The 22,082-nt window shown below is 44.0% G+C and overlaps 1 protein-coding gene across 1 annotated transcript in view; it reads left to right on the top strand.

Moving 5' to 3' along the window:
* COL17A1 (collagen type XVII alpha 1 chain) overlaps positions 1-22,082 on the top strand; it is a gene marked incomplete at both ends in the record, with an annotated part of 31,713 nt that overhangs the window by 3,984 nt on the left and 5,647 nt on the right. The window contains 40 exons of the mRNA XM_084290668.1: positions 119-166; positions 1,128-1,163; positions 2,793-2,840; positions 3,242-3,385; positions 4,375-4,530; positions 5,284-5,355; positions 5,468-5,539; positions 5,907-5,972; positions 7,258-7,422; positions 7,958-8,047; positions 8,182-8,226; positions 8,308-8,457; positions 9,118-9,333; positions 9,923-9,961; positions 10,387-10,413; positions 10,878-10,904; positions 11,382-11,444; positions 11,618-11,722; positions 12,217-12,279; positions 12,947-12,982; positions 13,124-13,177; positions 13,547-13,582; positions 13,781-13,816; positions 14,207-14,269; positions 14,612-14,647; positions 15,018-15,089; positions 15,454-15,480; positions 16,145-16,180; positions 16,750-16,785; positions 17,004-17,084; positions 17,952-17,987; positions 18,680-18,760; positions 19,525-19,578; positions 19,700-19,741; positions 20,535-20,597; positions 20,758-20,817; positions 21,333-21,359; positions 21,446-21,487; positions 21,646-21,702; positions 21,975-22,022. Coding sequence (XP_084146794.1) covers positions 119-166; positions 1,128-1,163; positions 2,793-2,840; positions 3,242-3,385; positions 4,375-4,530; positions 5,284-5,355; positions 5,468-5,539; positions 5,907-5,972; positions 7,258-7,422; positions 7,958-8,047; positions 8,182-8,226; positions 8,308-8,457; positions 9,118-9,333; positions 9,923-9,961; positions 10,387-10,413; positions 10,878-10,904; positions 11,382-11,444; positions 11,618-11,722; positions 12,217-12,279; positions 12,947-12,982; positions 13,124-13,177; positions 13,547-13,582; positions 13,781-13,816; positions 14,207-14,269; positions 14,612-14,647; positions 15,018-15,089; positions 15,454-15,480; positions 16,145-16,180; positions 16,750-16,785; positions 17,004-17,084; positions 17,952-17,987; positions 18,680-18,760; positions 19,525-19,578; positions 19,700-19,741; positions 20,535-20,597; positions 20,758-20,817; positions 21,333-21,359; positions 21,446-21,487; positions 21,646-21,702; positions 21,975-22,022 — 2,655 coding nt within the window. The remainder of the gene's footprint in view (positions 1-118; positions 167-1,127; positions 1,164-2,792; positions 2,841-3,241; positions 3,386-4,374; positions 4,531-5,283; positions 5,356-5,467; positions 5,540-5,906; positions 5,973-7,257; positions 7,423-7,957; positions 8,048-8,181; positions 8,227-8,307; positions 8,458-9,117; positions 9,334-9,922; positions 9,962-10,386; positions 10,414-10,877; positions 10,905-11,381; positions 11,445-11,617; positions 11,723-12,216; positions 12,280-12,946; positions 12,983-13,123; positions 13,178-13,546; positions 13,583-13,780; positions 13,817-14,206; positions 14,270-14,611; positions 14,648-15,017; positions 15,090-15,453; positions 15,481-16,144; positions 16,181-16,749; positions 16,786-17,003; positions 17,085-17,951; positions 17,988-18,679; positions 18,761-19,524; positions 19,579-19,699; positions 19,742-20,534; positions 20,598-20,757; positions 20,818-21,332; positions 21,360-21,445; positions 21,488-21,645; positions 21,703-21,974; positions 22,023-22,082) is intronic.

The raw sequence follows: 22,082 nt of genomic DNA, 5'->3' as shown, positions 1-22,082 counted from the left end.
TCTTTTTGAATGAAATGTTTATTACCCAGTGGGATTAGACATGTACCTGGAAGATATATTTGGAAAGCGCTTAATGGTCTTCTAAAAAGTATTAATGACATCTTTCTATTCTTTGCAGGTAGCTCCAGTGCTAACTCTTCTCCAGAGTTCCCCAGAAAAGAGTTTGGTATGTTCTTTCAGAACTGTCCCTCTAAGTATTAAGGCAAGGTCATGTGAGTTGGTGACTACAATGGCTTTTCACACATTAATACGTCTTGCTCTGCCGGTGCTGCCACTATATTGGCAGCCAGTGCAGCTCCTGATTTCAAAGGAGTTATTAGAGATTTACATCAGTGTAGCAGACAGCAGAGTCAGCTATCAGTATCTCTAGCTGATATTGATTCCACAACAGAGGCTGCATGCTTTATACCTACTGTACCTACTACCTTCAGCTGCTCTTCTAACAGTCCCCACATGGCACAGGACATGGACAGAACAACAGAGACGTAGGGCACTTTGTGACATTTGCTGTCCCATAGCTAGGGGAATAACTCCAAGCAAAAAAAATATAGCCCCTTAAGATTTTGAGCCATTGCTGGATTTCCTTTTCCATGCACTAGCTCTTTTCTAGACTTCAGCATGTTTATATGATGTTATTGGAAAGATGAATTGGATCTCAAGTGGTATATTTATATTGAATATTGTCAGCAGCTATGAGCTTGCCCTGTCCAAACTCTGACAGGCCTATTATGTTCGGCGCAGGCAGAGAATGTGATCAGGTTGTCTTTCTGGTTCAGGGAAGAGACAGGGCTTCACAGCATCCAGCCTTGGTTGATGGCATAAGCAGGGCTATTATCCTCCGATTGGCCTGTAGAAATAGGAGATCATCATTTGTGAACAACATTTATGTGTACAAACAGAAACAGCAGATGGTCCAGAAATGCTAAGGTGCTATGCACTCTTTGAGATACCTCATGGTCTAAAGGGGGCCTGGCAGAAACCAAGGAATCAATGTCCCCAGCTGTGCCTCAAGTAATGAAGGCTGCTGCCTGAATTTCAGCACTCTGAGCAGGGTTCATGTATTCATTTTCAGAGGTGGTGTAAGCAGTTAAGACCTAATACTGTTTTTCTCTTGTTGGTGTTCACAGCATCTGCTTCCACACGAGGGAGAAGCCAAAGTCGAGGTGAGTGATACTGCTCTTTTAAAAGCCTCCTTTTTTAATTCTTCAGTATAATTCAGGGTGTGTTAAACGGGCCTATTCCTTGGCTAGAATCAAAGCAGTGTAAGTCTAGAGTCAGATAAGGTATGTGGATTTACACCACTACAGATGTGAACCATTTTATCTGTAAGCAATTGCTTAAAGGCTCAGTGTAAAAATGGACTCCAGTAAAGGTCATGGTGGTTAGGACTTTATCAGAATGGAGGGTCTGCTTGGGGACCTCGACATCTGGGGGTATAGGACATAGTTTTCCGTCTTGACTGTTTACTACCATAAACTCAGTCCATCCATGCTCTGTGACCCCCCTCTGACAATTTTACAATGCTGTATTTATGTTTCTCCTCCTGAGATCTATGTAACAAACCGTAAGGCCATTCCCTGAAATGGTCTCATGCTGGTGGTAAGGAGATGTTGAAGAAATTATGGACTTGTTGTGGTGTGTTTAGCAAGCTTACTGGAAATCTGCATCGTTTAAATCATTCAGCTCTTCTAATAATTTATTAACAGCGTTGGGGAAAGCAGGATTATATCACTGTGCAAGAGTTTAATATATGTTCCCAGTTGCTTGAGGAGGAAACTATAATGTCATTTTATCCAAGTTAATTTTAGCAGTGGGTATAAATCGTCTGCTCTTGCATACTCCTCTTGGAGAATGTCACAGTTACCAATTATTCTACCTCAGATCTTCACAGTCTCCTCTAGCACAATACATACCTCCCAGCAGAAGTAGGCCATACATAATAAAGCAGAGAATCAGCTGCAGTTTCTCATACTACTTCAGAAAATTGCCCCAGTCTATCATCTTCTCCACCTGAATGCCAAAGTCCGTGTTTCATTTCTAGTGCATGCATTTTCAGATTTCATCTTGAGGAGCATGTTTCACATGTCCTGGCTGGTCAACTTGCTTGTGGGTAGCAAGCTTACAGGCTTGCCCCACCAAATCAGATTGATTCTCTTGTGCTGGACAGTAAAAGTCAGTAATAAAATGGAATATCTCTTGAGAATGTTGGCTTAATAAATGTCTGCTTGTGACCTGATAGTTTTAATTCAATGGAGTTTTTGTCAAGTCGGGGGTTACATTTAAAGAGACAAAACAAAAGGCAGCAGGTTGCAAGAGCCTAAATCCTACAGCCTATTATATAGATGGAAGTGTGAGTTTTACCCAGTAAGTAATAGGGAACTTGTGTATTTAGTGAGCCTTAAAATCCTGAGGCTTCTTTTGGCTCTGTAGGTTTTCACCCAGTAAAATAATAGTAATTGTGATAAGTTGGAATATCAATGTGATTGAGGACTGTATAATCATGCCTTCCATTTGATTGGCACTGACAATTCGATTGATTTCAGTAGAGGCCCTCAAGGAGCAAAATACTGCTCTCTGGAATTAAAAGTAGCAAAATTTGACCCCAAAACAAAAAGTCACTCAAACCAATTTACACCAAATTCACATAAGCCACGAGTGCTGCTCAGATCAAGTAGCAAGGTAACACAGACATCAGGAAAAAAGAACTTCACTTCAGCCTAAAAATTCATTTCCAGCTCAGGGCATAAATACATCTCACTCCATATTCATGATCTGTTTTTTTCCCTTCCCAGAGAGTGAAATACGAGTCCGGCTTCAGAGTGCATCTCCCTCTGGCAGATGTAAGTACTATGGCTTATACTCCAGGGGGAACAGGTATAACACAGCGAGTGTTGCTACTCTAGGTACGTCTGCAGTGTCTCTAGGATCCAGTCTTGATGGATATGATGGATAGCAGCATGTTATCCCATTTTCCTGCTGTAAGAACTTTCATTTATCTCCCCTTTCTGAACAAGGAAGCATGCTGTGGGATATATGGTGGTCTTACAAGGGTAGAGTTGTACGTAGACCCTGAAATGAGGGGTAGACCTTGAAACTTTGTTAAGTCAGTGGCACCCCCGGCAAAGTACAACTTCGTAGACTCTCTCTGGTAAATTCCACTAAATGGTTTAGTCTGGGCAGGATTACAGATCAATGAAACAATGGCTTTTGGATATATTTGTATGCTTGTTTTTCCTGCCAGGGACAGAGCTGGATGATGTAAAACGTTTGCTGAAAGGAAGTCGATCAGCCAGCTGCAGCCCTACTCGCTCACCATCAAGTACCCTCCCAATACCGAAAAAAGCTGTGGTGGAGACAAAGATGGTTACCGAGAGCTCTCAGTCAGGTACGTGGCAGAGAACAGTTAGCAATGCTGGAGCCTTCCAAACAATTTTTTTTTTCCATAAAAATACCCACTATACCCAGTTGCTAAGAACATCAGAGTAAAAATCCATGGTCTCTGTCCCTGGTAGTGCTGGCAATAAAGAGAAAGGGGCAGAATGCCAGAGGGCTGCCCTACCATGAGCCATTCTGGGTGGCTTTCTGGTGACTTGTCCAACTTCCATAAAATTAAGCCAGTTCCTGCTGCCAGCAGCTTTAATCCAGAGGTACTGCTGGCAGAGACCAGAGTTCCAAGTAAACATGTCTTACAGTGGCATTATCTCTTGTCTCTGAGCAAGATAAAGATAGCAGTGAAGACAACATTTGGGTCAGCGTTTGTTTTATTGGCCATACCACTGGTTCAGAAATCAGTAGAATTTGATAATAATAGAAATACTATTTGAAATGTTATAACTAGCTTTTGTTATTTATAAGGCCCACAGCAGTGCTTGAGGCAGTGGTGTTCACATACACTCCACTGTTCTCCACCAGTATGTAGGAACAAGGAATGTCTTTTTTCTTTCTGCTGGCTCAAATCCTGCCTCAAACTGGGAATTTTAGTCCAGTACACAAGTGAGCCAGAGCCACACATGTGGGAAGCAAAAATCATAGGCCTCACACTCCAGGATGATTTATTAATAGGAACATGGAACGAAGTACATTAAGTGTTTTATTGTGGTATCACAGCATCTATAAATAACGAAATCTCCTCAAGGCATTTTGTGAATGGTCATGCTATCAGGTCAGTCCATTGTTTAAAATTCAGGTGGGCTGTAGTCCGCTGGCATTTGAGATCAATTATACCATCTCAACCTGGAGTCACTGCATGGACTCCACTACGTTAATTGAAATCTAAAGCAGATTAATTTGTCTGCCACATAAACCTGCAGTGCATGCTAAATCACAAGCCTGGTCCTGTTGAAAACCATTATTGTTTTTTTTTTTTTTTTACAGTGTCGGGGACATATGATACAACCATACTGAATACTGCCCTCCCTTCATACACCTGGTCCTCAACTCTGCCTGCTGGGTCTTCCCTTGGCGGATACCACAACAGCATGGCCCAGAGCTCATCCTTGATCAATGCCATGTCTCACTCTACAGGATCAGGTACGTTCCCGGGACTGCCCAGGCTGGCAGGAAAAATCTCCATGCTGAAGCTGGGTCAAAAGTAGTACTCTTTCTGCAGAGAGAGAATTTAAATGATGGAAGAATCAAGGTGGCAGAAGATAGGGTTACATTTTCTCTGCTTTTCTGTAACTTCGTGCTCTCTGCTTCCACACTGACTGTATTTGAAAGTTCTTGTTTGTGAGGATCAATCGTCCTGACTGCCTTATCTGTCTTTGAACTTTTATGATAGCTTTGTTGTTGACTTAAATGAGGCTCACATTCTCTATCAAAACTAGTTTTAGACTCTAGTGAACTTCGGATGATTCTGCCCACTGTAAGAACACCTGGTTCTAATCCTTCAGTCCTCTTACACTAAAGATGTAATCAATAAATTTTGACTGTGATTACACCTTTTAAGACCTGCCTCTAAGTACCAGGGATGCTGTTATTTCCCAGATGCAGAGAAAGAGTGCAGGAAGCTTCATGATAGTGTACTACTAAAAGCTTTGCTTTCTCACATTATCTCATGATTGCAACTTGTCTGATATGGGATTTTCTCCCCTTTGTGAGTTCTGTAAAAGCATGGTTTGGTGTCACGATTTTCAAGATTCTTCCTCTGTGCAATTACTGTGCATTTTCACTAACTGCATTTTCAAGTGACCCTTACTCTTAAGTTCTGTAGCTATGCCACTGGCTTGGTGCTTGATTTCTGATTTCATAGAAGTAATAAAATTTGATTTCCTCTTTTTGCAGTTTTTGGTGTTCCAAATAACCTGGCTCCCACCAATCATGCTCTGAACACAGGCCTGAGCGCTTCCTCAACAGGTCAGATTTTTCTGTTCTTCCTTTCAAACTTTCACAGCATAACTGTCCTGGCAGACGCGTACAATGAACTGCCCTGCAGGACTCCTACAACTCCTATAATTTTTCTTTGCAGTGTTTGGAGTTCAAAACAACCTGACACCAAACTCTTCAACCCTGACCCAGAATGCCTCTGCAGCCTCCACAGGTCAGCAACAATTTAAGCCTAGAGAAAATGTGGGAGTCCCTGGTGTGTGCTGCCTTCTCCCACCTTTTCTGCAGTGACTAGAATGTTCGTCCTGACAGAGGTTCCTTCACTGCCCTCTGCTGGTGTGGAGCAGGGTGGTGTGAGGAGATGCTGAGGAACATGTCCTCTCCTTTGCCTATGCAGGAATGGCTCTCACTCCCTATGTAAGCACTAGAAACTTTTTTACTAGGGAAGCCCTTGCTCGTTTGAGTTTTCCTCAGTGCCTTAAATGAGAAAAGATTCCTGAAACAGTGTGCAGCCTAAGGCTGGTATGTGTAGGTACCTTGTTGTCCTCCATCTCTTTCATTCTGGGATTTCTTCATTGCAGCATATGGGATGAAGAACACTTCTCAGAGCAACACCATGGCTAGTACTGGTGTGTCTGCCTCAGCAGGTGAGTGTACCATTTCCAGTTGTTTAGGCATGGCTTTGTTCAAGCAAGTCATGATAGCAGTGAGTTAGAGATTCAGCCAGCTATGTGCTACTAACACCTGACTTCTCAGCGGCATGACTTGTCACTAGCCAAGCCCCTCACCAGTGCCTTTCTGATAAGAAGGCAAATGACCCAGAATCTCAGAGTGAGAAAATTGGCTGGCCTGAGAGAGATCTCCCCCACTTTGTGGTAACTTGGATAATCTTACTGAAGCTATTTCCGCTCAGTAGACAACTGGATAGATCACACGTGTGACATTGTGCTTCATATGAAGCCAAAACATTGGCAAGGTTACACTTAACCATTATTTTTCAGTAGTATCAGCCTTGACCATCCAAAAACCAAGTATTTGATGATCAGATTGTTTGATTAATGAGAGAAGCTGAGGTCTTTCTACTGGCCTTTGGTCTCTGAATGGTTGGGATTCAACTTTTCAAGCTTATTTTCTGTAACTACGACATCTATGAATAAGACTTTTATTTTTTGTTTAAGGGAAGTCAAGTTTCTTTTGTAATCCAAGTTCTCTCAACGGCAAGCCTTAAAAATAGGTGGAAATACAACAGAAGTTATGATAATATTTCTAATGTAGGTTTACTCCAGCTTCGTACTAGAATGATGGAATAACACCAGTCTGTGTATCTTAATTTTCAATGTTCTGTCAATTTCTCTGCAAGCTCAGGTTTGTACACCCTTCCAGTTATATTTGATACTGCCTAATGGCAGAAGGGTGACTACAGCAACATTTCTTAACCTTGTTTGGCTTGAGCCCAACCTCAGTAAGCCACAGTTCAAAGCCTCATGAGCATGCCTGGCTCCCAAGGATATGGAGTGCTTTGTGTTTCCGAGCATCTCTGCTCACCTACTTAAGATGTGCTGGCTCTGATGAACCTTGGATGTCTCTCTAAGACTGAGTTTCTATGATTCTGTAGTAGGTGTATTTGAGAAGTGATGCGGTCATTGAGCAAATCATTTTTATATGTTATTGAATTCTACATGCTCTCCGTTTCCTAAAGAAGCTATTCCCCTGCTAGTGAAATATCGAAAGACAACTCTAATAAGATTTAACGAAACACAGCACTCCACTTAGCTTCAAGTGATCAGTGTGTCTCTTGCTGGCTTGTAGTGGTGGCAACCCCAATCACAACAGGACTCCTTGTTCTCACAAACAAAAGTGTTGTAAGTTGTAATTATGACTCCTTGGCCATGCTCATCTCCTCCTCTTTCCTGTCCTTTACCAATATTCCAGGGGGAACCGTTTTGAGCTCCCAGGGTGATGACATTCTGCGCAAAGACTGCAAGTTCCTGCTGCTGGAGAAGGACAATGCCCCAGCAAAGAAGGAGATGGAGCTCTTGATCATGACAAAGGATAGTGGCAAAGTCTTTAGTGCCTCGAACACCGGGCTTAATGGAGGTAACTTCTCTTCCTTGGGATGTGTGGGTATGCTGAGTGTAGGGAAATGGACAGTGATCATAAGGGGAAGGTAAATCAGAGGCATCTCCACAGGGCACATTCTGGAGATGGTAAATTTTGACAGAGCTTCAGTGAGAACAGTGTGGCTTGAGAATGTAAAAGAAGAGTCCTACACATGCAGCCAGATCAACTCTGCCAGTGTAGAGTCTTCTCTATCTGTGGAGTTCAGAGTTCAGGACATCACACCTGACTCAAACCCCTGCAGCCCAGCCATGAAGCTTGGTCAGGCATTTAGCCTTTAACCATGCCAGCAGCATTTAGGTCTAGTCTGTGCGTTTAAAGCTCCAGAGCATGCCTTGTGACATTTCACGCAGCTCAGGAGCCTCAAAAACAGAAACTAGATCTGCAACTGGCTTAAACTGACAGAACTGTTGTGGCTTCCTAGTAAAAAACATGCCTTTTGCCTTTGGGAAAAAAAAAAAAAAAGGCTTGGTTCCTATTGTAATGTTTTCAATTATATTTGGTTCCTGTTCAGGATCCTTTGCAGAAGACACACTGAAGAAAGAGAAGCAAGGATTTTCTTCTTCTTACGCTACAGATACGGGCCTCAAATCAGATGCAAATGGTAAGAGTTTGCCCCTATGGCAATGCAAGAGAACTACCTCCTTCTGCCTCCAGTACTACCTTCCCCCTGCAAGCCCATGCTCCAAGTTTGATCATGCATGGAAAGACTTAAATCTTCTTTTACTGTTACAACAGGAGGACTGAAATCAGTACCAACAAGGGACAAAGCAACATATGCAGGTAAGTGTTGCTGTTCAGACTTTGACTCTGACTCTGAAATCAAGGAGCTGTTCACTGTGAGAGTGCCCTTCCCTCTTTCAGAAATACGAAATGGCGATGCGGGGGGTGCAGTTGGATCAGCACCATCTTGGTGTCCCTGTGGTTCCTGCTGTAGCTGGTGGAAATGGCTCCTGGGTTTGCTTCTGGCCTGGTTGCTTCTCCTCGGGTTACTGTTTGGACTCATTGCTCTGGGTAAGAAATAAACACAAGAGCTGGCTGGGTCACAGACCTCCATGTGTAGTTAACATCGGGACTGAACAGAAATCCACCTCTGTGTGTCCCTGTCCCTGAGAAAGATTACAGCCATGGTGAGAAGGAGAGAAAGGGAAGCTGCAGAAGTAAGGTCTCCTTTCTGCTTACAGGAGGGAGTTTGATATGGAGGAATAAAATGTTGAATAGAACAGAAAGAATAACAGAGGGTTTAAGCTGGCAAAGAGGCCAAGCAAACTGTAACTCACTACCAGAGCTGCCAACCCAGAGAGCTGAGGAGGAGCGTGTTCAGTGCTCAAAATTGTGACTGCCACCAACATATTACAAATGGACAGAAAGAATGGATAAGGAATATAAACCTGAAATGAAGGCTTATATAGTCTTGGGGAGAGGAGAGTGGGAAAACTTCTGAGGTCTGAAGTCTTTCTTCTCCTTGGAGACTATCAGATTCCAAAGCTGTCATTTAAACTCCAGATTTCCCTGCTAGGGAAAAAAAAAAAAAAAAAGTGATGCAAAGAATAGTCCTGCGAAATTCAGTGTCCATAGCTCTCTGTCACGGTGATGCCTTCTCACTGCTATTAGAAGTCCCTGGTATAGAACCTGCATCTACATGTTCCCAACCATTTTACTTTAACCTTCCAGCGGAAGAAGTGAGAAAGCTGAAATCTCGCGTGGACGACCTGGAAAAAATCAATCACAGCTTCCTGGCAGTTAACCATGGGAGTCCAAGCATAGCAAAAGACGTTTCAAAAGTAGACTATCTTCAAGGTGTGGCACCCTCTTCAACCTTCTCTCTTGAAAATGAAGAATCAGTTTGGTTGATGGTGAAGAGCAGACTGAACAAGGAAATAGAACGAGGTGAGCAGAGTAAATGTCCTTCTGCATGAGACCAGATTATTTAAAGGGGAGTGGGAAAGTTTGACTTCCTAAGGACCTGAAGACTGAACTTCTGGAGTGCAGTGCAGTCTCTCAGATACAGAATCCTCGCCTGTCCTCAAAGAGCTTTGCTGGAGCACAGAATGCTGCCAACTGACAGAGGTGGTGCATACTTTAAAGCTAGCAGGGATGGGAGAAGAAAGGAAGCTGTAGCAAGTGAGATTTCCATTTTGAAAGAACTGCACAGAAAAAATGAACCCACAGCTTATTTGTCATGCTGCTTTTGGTAGCAAGGGAAAGATTATGTATTTCTCTTTCAATGGAAATGGGCTAAGAAGAGAGGAGCCTGCATTTTCCCAGCTTCAGAGGTTTCACGTAACTCTTAGCAGTTCAAGGGTTTGCAAAGGCAAATTTGTTGAGGAAACTCTACTCCCAAAGCCATATCGTGTTTGATAATCTGTGCTACTTGCAGCCTCAAAATCTAATTAGAAGGATGTTTGTATGTGAAGGGAGTAGCTACTTTGCTGTGTACACTTGTACAAAGTAACAGCACTTTTTCTTCCTGTTGCAGGCTACTTCCGAGGAGAGAGAGGAGAACCTGGTATGAAAGGTACAGCCATCTAGTCCTTCTGTTCCCCTGTCCTAGTCCTTGGTTCTGGCAATGCTCAAGTTTGGAGTGGTTGTTGCCACAAGAGGCAGCTGGCAGTGAGAAAGCTGATGTTGGTTTATACTTAAACAAAAAGAGCATGAAGCTGGTTTGCCACTTAAACTGTGGAGGGCTTGGACCTATGCAGAATTAATACAAGAGGCCCAATCACCCTACACACTGTGTGAGTGTGAAAGGCCAGATCCCATATGTCACTGGTGAGATGGGTGCACCCTGCACTGTCCAGGGGTGAATTGTCCATGTTCATCTACAACTTGTTCGTATTTTATTGAAAGATAAAAAGCAACTAGAAAAACAAAATACATGAGGAATCACTGGGAATATCTCCAGGATCTCTCCTGATCTTATTTTTCTTCTCTTTTTCTCAGGTGACATGGGAATGCAGGGTCCTAAAGGTGAGTCTGGAGTTACCTGCTGTTTTGGGTTGTTCGACAGCCTTCCATTGGGCCTAGATAGCATATGAACTTTTTTGCCCCAGAAGTTAGACAGAGAAGCTGATGCACCCTGTGGTTCAGAAATTGCTGAGATAGTCTTTGCTCTTCCTGGCAAAGGCAATTTTAGAGGTCATGGTAGGAGAGAGAACAATTCTTATTTTGAATCTTTTTTCACCTGGCTTAAAATCATTCCTGAGGTAAAACTATACCTGGTTTAATCACAAAGTGTTTCAGAGATTTTTGTGTAGTGTGAACAATTCAATCCATTGCATAAATACAAGGGGCCCAGCATGGCATTGCTGGAGAAGGTAGAACTTGTAAACATGCCAGGAACATAAACTCCTTTTTATGAGGGGGTGAGAATCAGTCAAATGTAAAAAACAGGGAAGATATATTCCTCACTGACTATTTCTTTCTCCCTGCAGGAGATCGAGGACTTCCTGGTGTCCCAGGTGAGCAGTAGTACAATTCCCTTTGAGGGAGGACACTTAGTGATGTTACTGTTGACATTGCTGTTGACAAAAACAAATTTTGCACTGCAAATCTTGCTCAAGGTGCAGATGGACTAAGTCACTTGATTAATACCTTGATGCTGAGCTACAGAGATTTGGTTATACATGTAGGCACGGCCTCAGCCTGACTTTCCTTTATTTGACCATTACTAATTTGGGGGTGTGAAGATCCCAGCCTACTTTCAAAAGAGTCCCACAGCTACATGAGTACTTGGCCTGACTTCCTTGTGCTCTTATATTTGTTATGCTCTTTTAAAGACATACCTGTTTGAGTACCCAACCTGCAAATAATAAATCCTTTAGCCCAGCTGCTGAATCCCTCCAGGTTTCAGGTTCCCAGGTTCCACTAATATGTGTGTTATTCATTCATGGTACACAGACAAGGACTCTGAACATTTGCTGTGTTTTTCTTTCCAGGCATTCCTGGTCCAATTGGGCACCAAGGGCCAGAAGGACCAAAGGGACAGAAAGGGAGCATGGGTAAGCATCTTCAGCAGTGCTCAAAGTCTCTCACGGCTGTTTGGCACTTGACAAGCGAATCCAGACATAGCTTGGTGTGATCATTGCTTTCCTCCATGGAGGCAGACATGGGTCTTTCTTGCCCAAGGCCTGTGTAAAGACAGCTTTTCTAACAAGGCATTTGTCTCCTGTAGGTGATCCTGGTATGGAGGGTCCCATGGGACAAAGAGGTCGAGAAGGGTTACCAGGACCTCGAGGAGAGCCTGGACCACCTGGATTTGGAGAAAAAGGAGACAGAGGTAGGAACTAGATCTCTTGTTCTTGGATAACACTGAGATAGACAAAAGCTGGAGTTCGGTCCTGATTTATCAGACACCTCAGGAATAGGATTTGATTTGATTATTCAAATCCAAATTTCATTTTAGATGTTCCCAACACAGACAAATCTGACTTAAGGGGGTTTTGTGCCAAGCTTACAAAGGGCAAACAAGTAATTTTGTTTTGCCAGATTTCACCGTCAAGTCTAAGTTTGGCAGAAGCAAAAGCTCTTAGCATCCAGGTCATCTTCTTCCCTGCTATCCAACTCACCTAAGCTGGGGGTTTATTCTCTTTCTTATCCTAAAGATCAGTGAGATGGGATTTTTTTCTTGGACAATGCGTGTTTATTTGTCTGTTTTGAACTGACAAGCAGATTACCTAGCAGATTGTTCATGTCACTTGCCAGAGAAAATAATAATGGAAAATGGGATCACAACTGTATTTTATATTATCTATTTCTGTTCTTTTTCTGCAGGTGCTGTTGGTGAGCCAGGTCCTCCAGGGCCACCTGGTCCCCCAGGTTCTGCTGGCCTTAAAGGTAAATATGGACAGAGAGAACCTAGCAGACTGTCTAGGTGCACTGTGAGGAGGAAATGAACACTCCAGCCTTCCTGTTTCACTTATATTGCACTTCATTAATCAGAAAAATAAATTGGCAGTCCTCATTTTAGCTAAAATTTACTTTGGTAGGTACATATAACCTTTAGAGCAATAAATTCGTGGGGATTTTTAGTGAGAGTGGGGATCAGCAGAGAGATTTCAAAAAATGTCAATTTTTAATATATGTTATGTGTCCATCTGTTTTTTCTCTGCTTTCAGATATGGTAGGGTAAATTCCATACCCCTAACAGGTTGTTAATAGAATTACAGCTCTGCAGTTCATGTAATGGGGATCCAAATTGCTCTATAAAGAATGGATCCTACCTGGAGCAGAGATCCCAACATCGCAGCCAAGATGGAAGGCTTTAGTCCCTTTACCTTACCTTAGGGAAAACCAGTTCCTCTATGTTACAAGAACTAAGTTGTGTAGATTCAATGTCCTGCTTTTCAAGATGCCAGTGATGCCATTTCTTCTAGGGCATGGGGAGATCCTGATCTCTTAAACATCCATTGGGTTGTGGATGCTGCTGGTCAAACTCAAAGATATTTTGTTCATTTTCTAATTGTGGTGATACTGAAAGAAATTCTGTGTTCCTTATTTGCAGGTCTGACAGGTTCTCCAGGACCCCAAGGCCCTCCAGGTGAGTGCTGCTTTCCTTTGCTATGGTGCCTTACAGACTAGAGGGGAAAAAAAATAGTGACCACTTCTCACAGTTTGTCTTCCTTAGTGGTGCTCAGTCGTCAGTGGGATGAATTAACTCCCTCATCTCATTTTTCTGCAGGTCCTCCTGGCCTACAAGGATTTAGAGGAGAAGCAGGTCTCCCAGGTGCTAAAGGTAAACTTCTCTTCCCCTGTGCAATTAGAGCAGCACTAGCTGATGGTCCTTTTCCAGCACTGCTCTGAGAAACACACTTGATCTGAGCATAGTGTTGAGGTGCTAGCAGCAGAGAAAAGTGTAAGAGGAGGAGGAACTAGACTCAGCGATTATGAGAAAATACTGAGAAATAGAAGAGATAGATAATAGAGAAATCTGGATGAGGAAACATGGATGGATGGATGGAGCTGCAATGAAGGAAAGGAAGTTCCAGCTTAAGTTTCTCTGATGTTGGAATTTGTGTTTCTTCTATGACTGTCTTTGGTGTATGGAATTTCTTTCCTTTCTGACTTGTTATTGCTATTGTTCAATCATCCATTTATCTTTCAGGTGAGAAAGGAGCTGCTGGAGCCCCTGGACCCAAAGGTATGTTGATCAATTAAATATATTTTCCGGATATTTTATTTAGGTTCCTTCAGATATGAATACTGTCCATGGGAATTAACCCTACCCTTCTTTGGTGTGCTGTTTTGTGCTTTTGTCAGAAAGCAGACTGTCTTTGTCTGATGAAAAGATTTCACAATGAAGCAGTCTCACAGAATCCTTTCCTTTTTTGTACTGCAGGTGATCAGGGTGAGAAAGGTTCTCGTGGAATGACAGGTCAGTGGATTGTTTTCCTGAAGTAGCAGCCTGTCTAGTATGCACATGAATTACTTGAATTTTCAAAGAACAGACAGCCCAGCCAATCCTAGTTAGCCTTCTGAAAAAAAAAGTTTTTGGAGTTTTATTTTATGCACCCACGTTCTAACTAAATAGTTCCCATCCTTAGTGGGAATCTTTGTGTTTGTCTTTTGGGGAAATTCTCCCTCCTGTGAACTGTATTGACTTCCCTTGAGCATTTTTAATGCCCAGAAACAGTCATGAATCATGAGGTCTGAACATCCTGTCAATGCTGGTTTTCAGTTGCAAAGCACCAAATATTGCTAACGGTCATAACTTGCATCTTCACCAAGATCTGTCTGATTTGTTTTTCGCGTCATCTCATTACAGGTGAACAAGGCTCAAGAGGTATACCTGGTCCTCCAGGAGAGCCAGGGGCCAAAGGACCACCAGGTGAGTAACAGAAAAAGCTATGTTTATATGTTGGACAATGTCTTTGAGAGCACAGACAAGGGAACAACTTGTGAACGGAATTGTATTGGTTTTGATCACAGGTCTTTTCTCTAGATAGCTAAAATCAGTCTGTACACTCAGAAAAGTTGTCCTACACTTTAGTTTCAAGTGAACTTTTTTCTGGATCTTCAGTGACTGCAGCCAAGGTTTTATTCAGATGCAATAAGAAGAAAAGCCACTTCCTAGTGCTTAGGGCTGTGCTCCGCTTAGTAGGAAGACTGGGCAACTGAGTTACTATTTTACCAGTCCCTGAGAATCTCTTTTTTTTTTTTTTTTGGACAGGGCAAGCTGGCCGTGATGGGAAGCCAGGTGAAAAAGGTAAGAGATTCCTCTGAGGTAGGAGAGCAGGTACTTTCTGATTTGGCAGGCAGTTGATTTGTAAAAAGGGTGGGAGAAGATGGCAGTTGGTTCGTGTCCTGGGACATGTCAGGAAAACTGTAGTCACCTTGTAGGCATGGAACTGAGACATATAATGGAGCCAGCTGTAAATTTGTGACTGAATTGTTCTCACTGCAATTCTTTTCTGGCATGGGGGTTCACCTCTCAGACCTCTGTCACTGAAATTGGCCCCTTGGCTATGAAGGTACAGAAGGTATAGATGGGATGGCCGGTGGCCAAGCTTGAATGGATTGGATTGGTAGATTATAAATCGTGGATTGTGAGTTGTTAATGGTGATTGTATCCCTAGGTGAACCAGGTCTTATGGGAATGCCAGGAGCCCGAGGCCCTCCAGGACCTTCTGGAGATGCAGGAGAGCCAGGTAAAAGCAGAGAACAGAGAACAAAAATAATTATTTTCTTGGTCAGGAACACGTCTCCGTCAACAATTTCCAGTCTTATTTTGAAGTTAAGACTGGCAGAGGATCTCTGTAGAGTAAGACGGTGATAAAAAGAAAATACAAAGGGAATTTAGACCCTTTGTGATCTCAGGATTGCACACACTGCAGGCCAGAACAGCAGTGCCAACATTCAGTTTGCATACCAGGTGCTAGGCCAACTTGTACCACCTGTGGGCTGTGTGCTGTATTTTTAAGCAAATGTAATCTTTTTTTTCCTTGTCTATCCTTCCCCCTGACCAAAATTTGTTTAGATATCTTAGAATATTTGCCCTTTTTTTTCCCCCAGGTCTCACAGGACCCCAAGGACCTCCAGGTAGGTTTTTTCATCATGTTTAAGTTTATCAATGACACACTTTGATACAGGCAAAAAACCCTTTGTGATTTTCCCTCTGTACAACTCAGGGCTCCTGAAGTGATATTCCAAGGTTTCTTCTTCCTTGGCTTTTGAGACAGACTTTATGGTTGGTGCGTAAGTTTTGAGGAAAGCAGAGCCAGGAGTGTTTGAAAGTTTGCCCAGAACATAATTTGCAACAAAGAACGTGTTTCAGTTCCCTGCATATCACTGAAAAATCCTTCTAATCAGCAGCAGAAACAGAGGGGAGAGGTGGAAACAGAGGATGTGATGTTCTGCAAGCAGAAGTGGTTTGGGGGGCACGTCACCAGGGAATTTAGCCAGGAGCCTCAGAGCAGGGAGCAGTACCTGGGAGAAGTTGCAGACAAATCTGGTGAGCAGTGCCATCGTTCAGAGAGCAGAGGGAGAAGGGAGGCCCTTACCTCTGCCCAAGGACATCACCAGCTCCGCCATGAAACCCTCCACCTGCTGTCATTAGGCAAACATGCTTATAAATGCTGAAAGCCAGGTTCTTGTGTAGGAAGTTCCTTTTATAAATCTACAAGTGAAGCTCACTGGGGTACCTGAATGAAACAGAATGATATTTGTGCTACCTATTTAAAATTGTTTGTCTACCTTGTATCAGGACTTCCAGGGAACCCCGGCAGACCAGGGACTAAAGGTGAGTTTTGTTTCTTCCCTGATACTCATTTTCTCTCTAAGCACTTCATTTGAAGGAGGATTAGCTGCTCTGCTGACCAGTCCCTGGATCAACAGTGGCATCTAGTGGCTTTAGGAAAGGAAGTTTTGTGGAATAGTTGGTAGCCAAAGCCTTCCTGAGCACACATGAAAGGCAGGGCACCCACTAAGGCACTCATCATAGCTAGTTCTCCAGCTGAGAAAACCTTAGCAAAGCTAGTTCTACCCTGGGCACGTGAGCGTGATGCCTGGTGACTGCAGGGGTATCTGCACCTTTCTCAGATAAATCAAGGCCTGTTGTCTATTCTGGCAGATGTGGTGCTTGGAAAGATCAGAGAACCTGGATTATCTCTGGATTATATCTGTGGATTAGCCGGGCTTTGTTGCTTCTTCCACAGCCCTCCAGTGCTGTGATTTCTCACACAAGAGATCAAGGACAAAGAGATCAGGAATCACATGTTTAATAAGACAAATGAGAAAATGTTATTGATACAGTGACAGATCTTCCCCCGAAAAAAAGAAATTCAGCTTTTGTCTCTTTCCTTTTCTTAGGAGAACCTGGAGCTCCAGGCAAAGTCATCAGTGCTGGTATGTAGTGCTGCGAGAGTCCAAGTGGTTCTGCTTTTGGAAAATTTTCTCTGTATTTGTTTTGCGTTCTAAATTCATCTTGACTGTGTACCAGGCTTCTACTGGGGGCTCCCAGTGTTGCTATAGATGGTCAAATCATTCCTTAAGGTTAGATTTGTTGCACGTTTGCTGCATGTGTGTGTTATGCATGTGCACAAGTGTATGTGTTTGTTTTTCAGAGGGTTCATCAACTATTGCTCTCCCAGGACCCCCAGGTCCACCTGGGCCACCTGGGCCCACTGGACCCCCTGGTGTTCCAGGTGAGGAAGCTGTTCCTTTGCAGTGTTTTTTTTTTTGCAGGCAGCTTGCATTTGTTGCCATGTATCTAGTTCTTAATTTAACATTTGATGTTTATGGTCCCTGCCAGGCAGCCCCATGTAGGAGTCAGGATTGCTCAGGCAGTTCAGACACTCACGGTCCTCACCCTTCCCTGCAGAAAGAACAAGATCTCAGGCAGCATTAGGGAGGCAGTGGCCCTAAAAGAGAAATGGGATACAATCACAATGATGCAGGACAGAAGGAAGGGCTGGGAAAATGAAGAAACTGGGAAGACTGCTGTTACCTTCTGATGTCTACTAGAGATAGGCCAAATTCAGCAACTCAAATCAAGCTCTTTTGCCTCTCAGTAAGGCAAGTGTGTGTCTAATCCCTCTCCTCACACCAGAACTGAAATTATTAAGTGCTTTATTTTTACAGTCTTAACTGTGAACTCAAGACAGCAGAAAGACCACTCTTAGGTCATTCTCTGCCCTCTAGCACGCTGGTGTCAGGCAGCAAAGTTTCTGGGCCTTGGTTCTTGTGGCACTTCTGTGCCTGTCCCATCTGTGTAGCTGGCACTAATCCTGGAGCTGATTTGGTAGAACAAGCCTTTGCAGCAGGGAATGCATGAGGAGGGTTAGACCTATTGCACCTCGGTAGTGGTCAGCACCATTCTGGTTATTTCCGCAGTCTGAGAGGCACCAAGCACTTTAATGAATTCTTACCCCATAGCAATTCCATTTACTTGAGCAGATGAATGCATTATTTGATAGCCTCTTTTCTTATAAAGGACCTATTGATTCTCTCCAGCTTCTGTAAAATAGAACCAGGAAAATCTAACACAATCTGTTTTTGTTTTTTGAAACCAGGTCCTGTTGGGCCAGCTGGTCTCCCTGGACAGCAAGGTACCATTCTCCATCTGCCCTGGTTCTGCTCCTTAAGAGAACTGAATTCATTAGTTTTCTTTTGTTTCTAGTCTCTCAGCCCTTGGCATAATCTCACTCACTTTTGTTTGCAGATTTGTTCCTTTCAGTTCATTTTGCTGCATTATTGAGCTTAATTAATCTGTTAAAGAATTTCCATTCTTCTTTTTTTTTTTCCTTCCCAAGGGAAGGAGGGGATAGTAAGAGCCAGTGTGATATGGAAGCTGCAAATGTCTTTTTTTTTTTTTTTTTCCCTGGAAGCTGACATTTTTAAGGCACTTCTCAAATGTAGTTGCCTTTCTGTGGTATGGGATATAGCTCAGCTGTATACCTCCTGCTATTCTGAAAGATGCAAGAACAAACTACAGCCAAATTAGTAATAATGTCACTGAAACCACTGCCAATTAGGCAGACATCTGTTTGGAAAGGCCTGAGCAGAGCTGAGTCTCCTAAGAACCCTTTTTAGCTGGTTTTCTATGGTCCTTTTAGGGCAAATTGTGCAGTAATTTCCACGTTTGAGTCCAGTGTCCCTCAGAGCCAGGGACTGAGTTAAGGCTTCCAGTTCACATAACTAAAATCTGAACCCATTGTCAGGGAGATGAGGTGTGGGTACAAAATGTCACCCTCTGTCAGTTAACTAATTTGCTTTTTCTTTCTTTTTTTTCCTGAAAAAGGTCCACGGGGTGAGAAGGGATCCCCAGGTGAAGCTGTGTTAGAAACTATCAGGACAGAAGTCTCATCACTGGCATCTCAGAGTAAGTGGGCCTGGCCTTCCACTCCTTCCTTTGGAGAGGTGCTAGAGGTCCTGAGGCTGCTCCCAGCCAACAGGAGGTGCCTCTACCTCCTTCCCCTCAACAGGCCATAGGGCAAGTGTATGTGCATGTGATTAGTGGTGGGACACCAATACCAGCCAGCTTTTTGCCCTGCTTATCATCCGTGCATCCCAGAGTGCTTTCAAAAGGAGTTAGATGTCACCAGGCCCATGGTGCTGAGAGGAAAGCTATGAAATGGTGGTTAGTGAACAGCTCTCAGCAGGAGAGATGGTCACAGAGCTGTGGGAACTCAGTCTGGCCTTTCAGACACTGTGTTTGCACAGGGAGGTTCCCTGAGTAGTATGAAGATGGAGCCATCTGTAAGGGGAGAACTGGTTTAATAGGGTGCATTAATCTGAGCAACAAGGAGGGAAGGACATCAGATTCTCTCAGCAAATTAGAGGACGAATTCACAGGAGGAAAATGCTATTTCAAGATGGGAATAAGTGGAGCAGAACAGAATGGTTTAGCAGTGTCCTGAAGAAAATGCAAAGCTAGATGTGTGATGCACTTACAGCCAGGATTCGTAGGGTCTGGGACCTCTGTAAGTGTGCAGAAGAGGCAAGGCAGAGGACATCAGAGTCACACTTGCCTGGGTCCACCATTGACTGCAGGAGCTTCTATCAGCAACATACCAAGTGTTGCCATAGCTGCAGTAGCTTCACAGCAACAAGTTTTTCCTTTTTGTCTGTGTTTCATTTGCACAGTGATGGCAGATTTACAAGGGCGAGCAGGACCACCAGGTCCCCCTGGACCACCAGGTATGTAACACAGCGGAGTTCAGCACATAAGTTGGGGCACAGAGACACACTCGGCATGCTTCTGGAGTGTGCAGCTGGCCATGTGAACACCCTCTGACACCCCTGTTTCTTTCATCATTAGGTGAATCTGTGCAGGGACCCCCTGGACCTCGTGGCCCACCAGGTAAGAGCTTGTTTCTCTGAAGCAACCCTGAAAAGTGAGATATTTTTTAGTGCCTCTGTCCTGCACTTCGTTGTATGCCAGGTAGGATTTTGGGAGTTGTTAGGACTGACATCACTGGAAGCAGGATTTCACACAGCGGGTTCCTATTAATACAGTTTCACAGCAGTGAGATGCTGCCCAAGGGAGCAGATTTGCTTTGGCAAAGGTTTGCTAGACAGACTAGTAAGTCATAAGTCATGCTTCTTGGGAAGAAGCTCAATGTTCTCAAATCCCCAAAGGAAACAACTGCAAACAATTCCGTATTTATTTCTTGCTTATCCAGCTTTAACTTCCAGCTGGGGACAGATGTAGCAGCTCTGACCATGAGGAACATGTCCCCACTCCACTTCTTGTAGCAAAGTGATAGCTTGCCTTCCATGGCCAGAAGAGAGGAATGCAGGGGGGTGTCAGACAGGAGCATAACCCCATTCCTTGCTTTCTGCTCGGTAGCAAAGGGGAGCAGGTCTGGTGTGTGATCATATGAACCTTCCCTCTTAATGCAGCAAAGGGCAGCTGGGATAGGCACACTGCACCACAAAGAGGGGAATTTCTCTATCCTACATCTGCTATAGTGGCAAACGATAGTGAAAAGGAACAAAAAGGGAGAGTTATGCACAGAAAATAACGACACTAGCTTATACTTGGAAAATTTTGAGTTATCTCTATGGCTGGAGATGGAGGAGCTCTAACACGCCTTTGCTCACGTTACTGAGGCTCACTTTTTCTGAAGCTTGTTTGTGTCCCTTTTGCATAGGAGAGGGATTGCCAGGACCTCCAGGCCCACCAGGGAGACCAGGATCTTCTATGTCCACCTCAGGTAGGCTCTTCCCACTCAACTCCCTCACCTGTGCCCTGGGAATGTCCTGCCTGTTGTGGTTCCAGAGAGCATATCCTTGGTTTTGAACAGGTGAAACCAAAGGAAACTTGTATCATGTTCTGTTGGATGTCATAAAGAAACATTTTTGTTTTAATTACAGAAACATTCCTCACAGGCCCACCGGGTCCACCAGGTCCACCAGGCCCGAAGGGAGACCAAGGTGAGTCCTCAGCAAGATTCTGAATGGATCTCAGCACCACAGACTGAAAAGGCAGAAGGAAGGGCTTGGATGCAGAAACTCTTCTGCCTTTCTGTGGCTGTAGGAGAGCTGGCACAGTGGTCACTAAGTAGTATTCCTGCCTGCTTCAGTAAAGTCAGTTGTTGAAGAAATTTATTAGTCTCCAGTACTGATGTCAAGGCACTGCTGTATTCAGAGCCCAGCTTTGCAAGCCCTTGACGTTCAAGAACATTCAAAACTTCAGATTTGCCATTAAAGAAAGGGGAACAATCTTTTTGCAAAATAGAACATGGACTTGGTAACTCAGTGCAAGGAGGTGGCTGTATTAAGCATAGCTCAGCTCTCACTTGGTAGGAAAAGAAAGGATCTAATCCCGTTCCCCATTCCTGCCCTGCAAGTTGAAGACCATGAGACTTTTCTGCAGGTTGGGCTGGGTTGCTGTTGCAGGTCAGAGCAAAACAAATATTAACGATGTTCCTCTGCTCCCTTGTTTGCAGGCGAACCAGGTCCACGAGGATTCACAGGTAAGAAAGCTTCCAGGGGATGTCCCTGGGGTGCAGTGTGGATTTTTTGTGTATATGACCACTCCTCCATTCTGCGTCCCATGCAGGAGAACCGGGTGAACCTGGCCTTCCAGGATTCTTCTCCCATGGTCAGTCTGTACCCCTTTTCCTCCTTTAAATTCATTGTCCATAAGCAGATGCCAGGGGGCAAAGTCCTGCTCTATCCTAACTCAGTTTTGGTGGAGCCAGGATTTTGTCCACACGTTCTATTCCTTCGAATCCCTAACTCTCCTTTGGCAATTGGCAGGTGGTACAGTCACCATGCAGGGACCTCCAGGCCCACCAGGCCCGCCAGGACCCAAAGGTGAAGTTAAAAATCTTCCTTCTTTCTTTGCTAGTGGCCTTACACAGTTGTGTCGGGTTGGGACTAAGGGATGGAGCAGCCTGCTCCTTTGGGAATTGCAGCTGTTCCCACCCCTGCCTTTTTAGGCACAGCAGAACCGGGGCAATTGAGTTCCTCCAAGGGCTCGGTGGTGGCCTCTCTGCCAAGATGTAGCTCAGCTGTTTTACAAACCAAGGGTGCAGCCTGCAGTGAAACCTGCAATAACTGTCTGTCTCCTTCACTCTGTTTTCCAGGTGATGCAGGTGTCCCAGGCGCTCCTGGCATCCCAGGAGCATCTCGAGGTAAGAACTGTCATTGCTCTGATGCTACCAGGAAATGCTGATGTTCCTGTCCGGGACTGG

Source organism: Netta rufina, assembly GCF_964035555.1.
Source record: "Netta rufina genome assembly, chromosome: 7".
Taxonomy (NCBI): domain Eukaryota; kingdom Metazoa; phylum Chordata; class Aves; order Anseriformes; family Anatidae; genus Netta; species Netta rufina.
This window is presented reverse-complemented; position numbering and strand designations above follow the sequence as displayed.